The following is a 9,820-nucleotide window of genomic DNA, read 5'->3' on the forward strand; positions in this document are numbered from 1 at the left end:
TAGATTCATACAAGGGGAGATAATTGATCCAAAAGGTATAGTAGTTATCCCAACCGTTTCCAATTTTATTACATAATTCTTAGGTACTTTGCAGGTAGCGTCTTTATTTGACTTCAAAAACATCTGAAATGCTTTCTTGTTGTCTAATTTTATGTAGAAATATCAATTTAGAAACGCCTCAAATTTTGAATTAATAATATACACACCAATCTGATTAGAGGAAAAGTAATAAGAAAGTTTCATTGGGATTATATTTGAGAAAACTCCATTAAGATGCTTATAATGATGATCAACAAATTAATGCATTCCTTTTTATTTTTAAGTACTGCAAGGTGAATGATTGAACCTCTGACCTCTTGAGACAGAGGTCATATCAATATCATTGATCCGAACTCACGTTGGCAAAATTAATGCATTCTCATGTGAGTAATGTTCTTAACATAGAGATGAGTTCCAAAACCCACTCCTCTTTTAAGGTGTTTAAGGTAAGAAGTAAAGGGTTATAAAATCTAGAGAGTTATGAACTCTTAAGACCCACGTTGTAAGGAGTTGATTAGATATAAAAATAATATTTTTTTAGCATGGGATTCACCAACTCCTTGAAGCAAACAATAAGTGGAGTTCACAACTCCTACTTCTAAACACTCTGGGTCAAACACACCCTGAAAGAAAATCTATAAACAAACACTCACAAGCACAAAGCAAGAAATTAAGCAAATAAGAAGATTTGCCCACTAGAGTTATTCTTAGGATTTTTGTTTTTTCCTAATATTGTGAATAGACAAGAGAAGAGAGTTGGAAATGTTTTTAAATTTCCAGGAATTCTTTAAGGTGATTATATTGATTCTTCATCAACATGTAGAATCAAAATTGACAACAAAACATGTGTAGATTCCACAGGATCTGTCCAAGCATCCACAATAAAAACTAAACATTATTTCGGTGTCTTTTTTTCTTTTTTCTTTTTTTTTTTTTGAGATGAGAAACAATTTCATTGATAAATGAAATAAAAGATATTTTAACATAATTATCAACCAACCATATCTTGTAGTTATAATATTTTTCCCAAAAAATTGCTCCCTCACATATTTTTGAGGTGATTACCCTAAGGCACACCAAAAAGGATAGAAGATAATAGAAACTTAAATATAATATAACATAAGCCAACTTCATCTATAAGTTGAATACAAAAACCATCATAGCAATAGCCAATAGCCAATAGCCAAACGCAATTACCAGAAACAACATTGCACAACCAGACATGTCACAGATAAAAGATATACGTATACATATATAATTATACATATATATTTTGACAGCAATCCACATTGATTCATATGAATACTGTAGATGTATTAAATAAACCATCTTTGGATATTTCACCTATGTAATGTATAGATGTAAAGATACTGGATGGTTTAGATTGGGAGCAATTTGCGCGTACCATATACCTTGCGCATGCCTTTGAGAAAAATGACACTCAGAGTTTTGGTAGAGTAATCCGCAGTAATCCATCCCTGCAACCACATAAAAAGAAGACAACACCACCGTGCCATTAGCGAGCAAGCGAGTGAACTATCTATTTAAAAAAATAAAATAAATAAATAAAAACTAAAAAAAATAAGTAAATAAAACAGGGTATGAAAATGAGCAGTTTGGCTATCTGTCATACAAATCCACGAGTGAAGGGGAAAAGAAAAGGCATTGTGGGCACATGTGCAGAATTAGCCTCATGAAAATACTGGGATGGACAGCTTGAAGTTGAAAGCTATTCAGATGTAACGTTGCGAAGGACTGGCATCTTGCTACTTACCAGAACTCAGCTAATACTCCATCCTTGTTAATGTTGGTTGGAAGTGGCCACACAACCTGGTAAGGACCTTGTAAAATCTCTCTCTTGTGATATGAAGAGATAGAGTCGCTTGAATATCCTACTACTTCACAGTATTGATTTGAGCGTTTGCCGATTATAGTCAACCTGCCAGAGAACAGCTTTCCACTATCAGATCAATGTATTTATACACTCATATTTAAGTTTACTTGAGTTTTTGGATTTGTAGTAATTTAACGTGATATCATATAGAAAACCTTGCGTTGTAATCATCTCATGTTAGTTAGAGATTGTTTTAAGAGAGGATTAAAATGACCCACAGGGTTAGGGATGATAAAGCCATTTTGACCCAAATCCACCCCATTTATATTCCTATATTCATATTAATAGTTCATATATAAGTTTCATGCTAACATTCAAGCTTACATGAGGCAAAGATTATCGAAAACATATTGAAAAGATTGTTCTCCATCATCATTTTTCTCTTCAATTTTTAAATCCAAGTCCCATAAGAGAAGTGTGTTGAAGATATATCAATGAATAAAATTACAAAAGCATTTCAAAGAATCTCAAATTTCAAAGAATCTTTATAAAATCGTTGTCTTACTTTTGGTCATCGACCTCAACTCTAATGTCATTGATCTTGACTCCTGGAATTTCCACGGTCAATACATAACCTCGGCCCGATTCTGCCACATCCATCCTCGGAGACAATCCACCAATTCCTGTATTAGAATAAGAAAAATAGAAGTAAATATGTATGCCCTTTTCAATTCACATTAAAGAAGAAAAAGAAGTAAATTCTATGCTTCAACATCATGTGGCCAAGAGCCTGAGGTACATTCAGCTTTATCTATTCATCAATAGCTAATTGAAAAATCAACAACCAACCATTTGATCCAGAGGATGGCTGTTTTATCTCTGAAATGAAATGGTTATTATGTTCATTGATTCCCAAACATGCCCTGGCAAACAATGGAGGTTCAGATGCAATCAAATTGAAATTCTGAGCCACAGGCTGTTCCATTCCAACACTCGGAATCCTTCCTTCCTCTGCAGGTCTTGAATACAATGGTCCTTCAGAGACATCCCAAAACGCCTGAGAATTAGACCGTTGATTACCCTGAAATATCATTTTAAGGTCAGAGAAAGAGAACAAAACCAAGGTCTCCAGAAAGAGAGAGCAAAAGTTCTGAAAGAAATGTGAAGTGTTCAATCACTACTACAGTGAATTCAATTTCATAAGTTAATCACCTCTGTAGTTGAACCCTGCCTCATATAAGCGCCACAAGCTTCGGATCCTTGTCTTGCAAAGTACGTCTTATTATCGCACCTTCGAATGACAGAACTACAATTCTAATCACCCCGAAGAAAAAACATAAACACGTTAAGAAATCAAGCAACCCCAAATCCTTAAACAGACAAAATGGGTACCCAATAGCATCAATCAAACGTATATTACAAAATTTCAGTAATAACACTGTACGATCTAGAATTTACACCCAAAAAAGAAAAGAGTTCGTCGGGAAAAAAGATACACAGAAGAGTACCGCAGGGAGAACATGGCCATGTGCGGGGGAAATATCGCCGGCGGGAGCGAGGTGGGCGGCAAGGACGTCGAGTCTGCGTTTTCCGGCGTGATGCTCCATCAGAATATTGCCGAAAAGCTGGAGAAAACCCTGAGATTGAATTAAACTGTAGCGAGGCCTTTGCAGTGAACAAGTGATTAGTGGTTGGCGCGAGGAGGTATAGAAGTGGGAGATACAAGATTTTTTTTTTTTTTTCTTAAAATATCGTTTTTGACCTTACTTATTTGGTTGAGATAATTTGTATCTATACAAAATAGAATTTGTCCCACGTCCTAAAATAAATTGAATAGGAGAGGGATAGCTCATCTATTCATTATAATTGAATATAAGAGTAATAGTTCATCTATTTTTACAAAGAAAGAGAAGTCGTTTAATTTTTTTTTCAATATGAGATCTCAACAAAAAAAAAAATATTATATTGTATGTGTACTAGACTCTCGACTCTTATCGCATCTTACTTCTTGCAATTTAATTATTCGATTTCTTTTAATACAAATAGTGAGAGCAAAAGATGAGAGCTAATAACAAAGAGTGAGAATGAGTTGTAAGAGACAAGAGAGAAAGAAGTGAGAAAACCTAAAATCTAAGGAACGAGAATAACGAGAACTAGATTCTAACTCAAATACATAATATTCCATTTTGGCAATTTCATGTACATCTTTAAGAATTGGGTACGATTACATTTAGACCTTTTAAAATGAGTCATGTACTTTTTAAGTATTGAAATTTAGTTAAATATATTTTTAGAAACAATTATAATACTATGTTTTTTTTAGCACGTTATTCATTCATTACCATTTATTGCTTGCTAAGAAGTATAGATGAGTATTTAATAATCATGAAGGATCCATGAAATCAAATAGTATATCTTTCAAGGACTTGTCAAATGTTGAATGGAAGGATAAGATACTATTGTACTACTAGAAATTTTCCTTATGCTTTCACTATATCTCAAAATTTTCCTCTATTATTCTTCTGTCGAAATAGGTAAAAATTAATTTCAAACTAATGATAAGGATGTAATACTCGAGTATGAGAGGGATACATGAATACACTAAGAATATATTCAAATGAAAGGAGATCTTGAGGCTATAAAAACAAAGTCCATATAAGTTTAAAATATTTGATAGTTACTATCTATACGAATAACATACACTTTCATAACTCAATTATAAAAACTCAAAATTAATACCTAGTTCGTTAAACATTTGATTTTTTAAAATCGAAATGATATTTACTAATTTGTTTTCTTTTTCATTGGAAAGTGACAAGAGTGGGGACCTTTGAGATAAGCGAAAGTCTATGTTTAAAGACGAACTGTTGCCACGCCATTGAGGAGGTAAAATATCAGCCGTAGATATTAATATTCAATCACTGTATTTTGTCTGATCTTCACATTAAAGGACCACAATTGTTAATAGAAAAGTCATATTCCTTTTTTAAATATTTTAAATAACAAAATTTCTAAAAATATTTTCATCCTAAAATGTCACTATCTATTCATAGCCAATAGTATAAATAAGATTTATATAATATAAATATAGATAAATAGTAGATATTTGTAAATAAGTTAATTTATTTTAATGTATTTGAAAACAAACCAAAAAAAAGTCTTGATTTCTTTTAAATAATAAAATGATCGGCTTTATCTCTTACATAATATTTGTCTAATCTGCTTTCAAATTTAAATTTCATTTTGATTTAACTTTTGCATTACTGCAGAAAGTAGAAAATAGCTTACAAGAACGAGCATTGTAATATTAATCTTATAACAAAATGTAGGTCCCACCACAAAATTTGTAATCGACAAACGTAATCTGATTGCATAAGGGAAGGTCATCAATACATTTATGTTTGCTTATTACGTGTTATCCACACCCACTTTTTACATTTTTATTGATGGATTACGTTTCATTTGGGGTAAACATGGCCTAAACTCACTATCATTACGACAATTTTGATTATGAATTAGTAAACATGACTTTCCATATGGTTTGGAAAATAATCCTACATGGTCTATGAGTAAATTTAACCGTTAGTTGACTAACAAATAAGTTGGTGTGTCATATTTTAAATGAGTGGATAACATTACTAATTTTTTTATTACATTTTAGATTACATAGATTTCTTTTCTTTTATTTTTTACCCTCCCTCTTCCTTTGTAGAGGTATTCATGGGTTGGATTGAATTGAGTTGAAAGACTTTTTAGACCCAACCCAATTGTTCGGGTGGTAAATTTCTTCAACCCAAATAACATTTATTAAAAAATGAACCCAATCCAACCTAACCCTGAAATATTTTGGGTTGGTTCGGGTTAATCGGGTCATTTATTTAAAATTTTGTTCTAAAAAGAAACAAAACGTAAATATGTAAAAATTTTATTTAATTATTTTCATATATTGAATTAAGATTAACTACTCAATTTCAATTTATATAGTGAAAATTTTATTTTTAAAATGCAAAAACTATTTTTAAGAGTTGTTGAAGAATAAATTATTAAAAAAATATTGAAGTTAAATAAAATTAAAATCAATATATATATAAATAATTGTGTTATAAGTAACAAAAAAAAATTTATATTTTAAATTTAATAATAAATTCGGATTGATTTGAATTATATTAGGTGAATCCATAAATCAACTCAATTCATAAAATTTCCATTTATTTGAATCCAATCCAACTCAAATAAAATGCTAAATTGGTGTAGTTGACAAAAATATTAGTAACAGTTTGTGCTTCTAAAAGCTATTTGCAAAATTAGCGTAGATGTTTTGTCGTTATTGAATTATTGGTCTTTTGAAAAGACAAGACCCTTCAAAATTTGAGCAGGGTGTGTCTTAAAAGACACAATTTCTGTTTTTTTTTTTTAAATAATAATATTTAATTTCTTTGAACGGTCGTTAACTGCGTTTCTTCTTCTTCTTCTTCTTCTTCTTCTTTTTCTTTTTAAATTTTACATCTGTTTCTTTTTTTCTTTTTTTTTTTTTTTTCATTTTCCACCCATTTATGTTTTGTATACTTATGGCGAAGAGTCACCACATTTTTTGTTCGATTGTTTTGTTTATCTTAGAGATAAAAAGAGAAAGTTAATTTACTCGAAGAAAAATGCATATTTTGTCCGAGTAGTTTGAGTCTATTTTCTATTTTGTTCATAAGTTTCAAAATATTACATTTTTAGTTCTTAAGTTTTGAGTTTTATTTTAATTTGATCCACATGTTTCAAAATGTTACAAGTTTACTCTCAAAGTTTGAATTTTATTTCCATTTAATCCCTAAGTTTCAAGATTTATAGTTTAAACCTTGATTTTTCGCTAAATATTGATTTTCAACCTTTAATGCTCACGTCTACTAATTAATTTAAAAGAATTAAGAGAAATGCAATTAATTAAGTTTCACTATTTTTAATCACTATTAAAATTAATTTTAAATTTTCACTTCATAATTATTTTAAATTAATTAATAGACACTAATGCTAGAGATTAAAAGTAGGCATTTAGTTTTTAAAAAAAAGAAAAAAAGAAAAAAAGAAATTTTGATGTTAAAAAGTGTAAATCTTTAAACATAGGGACCAAATAGGAAAAATCAAACTTCATAGGTAAAATTGTAACATTTTGAAATATGGTGACTAAAATGAAATCAAATTTAAAACTTAAGGACTAAAAGTATAATATTTTGAACCATAAGGATGCAATAAAATTAACCCCAAAATCTAGGGATAAAAATGCATTTTTCTCAAAAATAAATTAATTTTTACTTTTTATCCTAATGACAAAAAATAATAATAATTTTTAAAATCTTAAAGAGAAATAAAATTGTTGATGTCAAAATTCAGAGGGAGAAATGCACCTGACATTCATGTGACACAAAGGCCTACCAATGAGAAAACATGCACACTAATGTGGTGTTTGCTACACACACTCTGATACGTAAGTTAGAGAATTTAAGAGTGTTGAAGCTAAGGAGATTGACAATAGGATTCAAGTTACCTCTTCTAAAGTTATAAAAATGTATTTATAGATGTGATTGACTTAGGTTGTTTTAATACGATTTCAGAGTCGCTTTAGGACAATCATACAACTACCGGGTCAAGAGGTGTACCCTATTTTGCGTTTGGCTAGGATCGGCCTCGGTTAGTCGAGCATATTTCCTTAGGCCTATTTGGTCCTAGGGTGATGCCTTGGACTAGAACTGTAACGAAAAACAAGAAAACAAAGAGAATGGAAGTTGGAAACAAGAGAGAAAAATTGCACGACGGATCAAGTGTTTCAATTAAGTTCTACATTTATTTAAGTGGAAACAATACAAGTATTTATAAGAAAAATAAGAAACCACCAACTAATGCATTATCCTTAATTTTCTACCACTAACCTAGAAAAACTCCCTTAATCAATTCATTAAACCATTATACCTGGATCCTCCAATTTAGAAACCACTACCCTAAATAAAAGTCACTAACTTCAATTAAAGAAAAAAAACTAATTTAATTAATAATTTGCAAAATAAGTTTGCACTAATTTTTAACACTCTCCCTTAGTGCAAACAAACAATTAACAACACCAAGTGCACTCCTGAATTCTTTAAACTTGACTTTATTAAAAGCCTCGGTAAATATACCAACAACTTGCTCCTTGGAATATATCTTCTCCAATCGAAAATCTTGCATCAAGACTTTCTCTCGAATAAAGTGAAAATATGTTTCTATGTTTTGTACGATTATGAAACACTGGATTTCCTACAACTTGATCACACTTTCATTATCACAAAAAATGGAAACTAGATAGTTTAAGCTGGAAGATATTTCTTCCATAAGCATTTTTAGCCAAATACACTTCTGGTAGCCATAGTAGTTGCTACATATTATGTTTCACAACTTGAAAAAACAATAAAGGATTACTTCTTACTGCACCACGAAATAGCTTCTGAACTTGTATTGAAACGGTATCCTGTTGTGGAACGTCTGCCATATACGTTACCAGCCCAATCTGCATCAACAAAACCACTTAAAAAAAAGGTGTAGCTTGTTTGACAACAAGCTAAAGTATAGGGTGCTCTTCACATATCGTATAATCCTTTTTTCTGCAATTAAATGAGCTTCAGATGGTATATCCATAAATTGAGCAGCAACACCAACATAGTAAGAAATACCCAACCTTGTGATAAAAAAATAAATTAAACTACCAACAAGTTTTCGAAAAGGTGTTGCATCAATCAATTATTTTCCTTCTTTCTTAATCAGCTTCAAGGGTGGCTTCATGGGAGTAGTCATTGGTTTTGACTGATTCATGTCAAAACGATCAAATAAACTTGCTGCATACCCTTTCTGTGAGACAAAGTATCCATATGATCTTTCAACCTCCAAACCAAGAAAACATTTTGCTTCACCCAAACTTTTCATTTCAAAACGAATAGATAAAGCATCTAGAAGATTATTAATTTCAACTTCGCCATCGCCTGCTATGATCATGTCATCAACATAGAGTAGTAGCATTGTACATCATGAACTTGTCTTTTCAGCAAATAGACCTGATCTTCATTTGAAGATCTAAACTCACAAAATTCAAGATACTGAGCAATCTTACCATACCAAGCATGAGGAGATTGTTTAATACCCATAAAAAGTATTCTTGAGTCAATACACAAAATTTTGAAACTCTTTAGAAACAAAACCATGGGGTTGTTCCACGAAAATATCTCGATCCAACTATCTATAAAGGAAAGCATTCTTCACATCTAACTGCCACAATTTTCAATCTTTGCATGTAGCTAATGAAACAACTGTCTGGATGGTTACCATTTTTGCAACAAGATTGGATGTCTCTTCATAGTATAGACCATATTGCTGTGAAAAGCCACGAGCTACAAGACGAGCTTTATACCTATCAATAACACCATCAAGCTTTTTCTTTAACTTGTAAATCATTTACTAGTAATCAACTTGACATTTATTGTCTTTAGAATAAGTTCCCATGTGTCATTCTAGCTAAAAACCAAGATTTCCCCATTCGTTGCTTCTTCCCATTCAAGAATGCCTTTAGCTTCATTATAAGACTGTGGTTCATCTTCACAAATATCGCCCATTGAAAAACAAGATACAAATGAATAATTATTTAACTGTACCTCATAATCAGAGAAATAACAAGACTATGTTCTCGATCTAGAAGACCTGCGAGAAACAATTTTAGTATCTTCATTTGCTTCAACATTTTATCCACGATTAACATTAATATCATTCTCATTCGATACATCATCAGTACGGAAAAGGTGACACGTCAAAAATGTCTTATTTCTTTTAATTTGCATCCATTTGGTATGATGAAACTTCGTCAAACACCACATCTCGAGAAATAAAAACTTCTCTTGTCTTTAGATCCATACATCTCCATCCTTTCCTGTGAGTATC

The 9,820-nt window shown here is 31.1% G+C and overlaps 1 protein-coding gene across 1 annotated transcript; it reads right to left on the minus strand.

Annotated features, from left to right (window-relative positions):
* Positions 1-1,154: 1,154 nt before the first annotated feature.
* Positions 1,155-3,637, minus strand: LOC120077066. Its single transcript, XM_039030918.1, has 6 exons — positions 3,382-3,637; positions 3,086-3,187; positions 2,723-2,954; positions 2,439-2,556; positions 1,814-1,978; positions 1,155-1,517 (listed from the first exon to the last, which is right to left on the minus strand). Exons 1-6 carry the CDS (start codon positions 3,478-3,480, stop codon positions 1,481-1,483), a joined length of 753 nt encoding a protein of 250 aa, XP_038886846.1. The 5' UTR covers positions 3,481-3,637; the 3' UTR covers positions 1,155-1,480.
* Between the last annotated feature and the right edge of the window lie 6,183 nt (positions 3,638-9,820).

This window comes from Benincasa hispida, chromosome 5, assembly GCF_009727055.1.
Source record: "Benincasa hispida cultivar B227 chromosome 5, ASM972705v1, whole genome shotgun sequence".
NCBI lineage: Eukaryota > Viridiplantae > Streptophyta > Magnoliopsida > Cucurbitales > Cucurbitaceae > Benincasa > Benincasa hispida.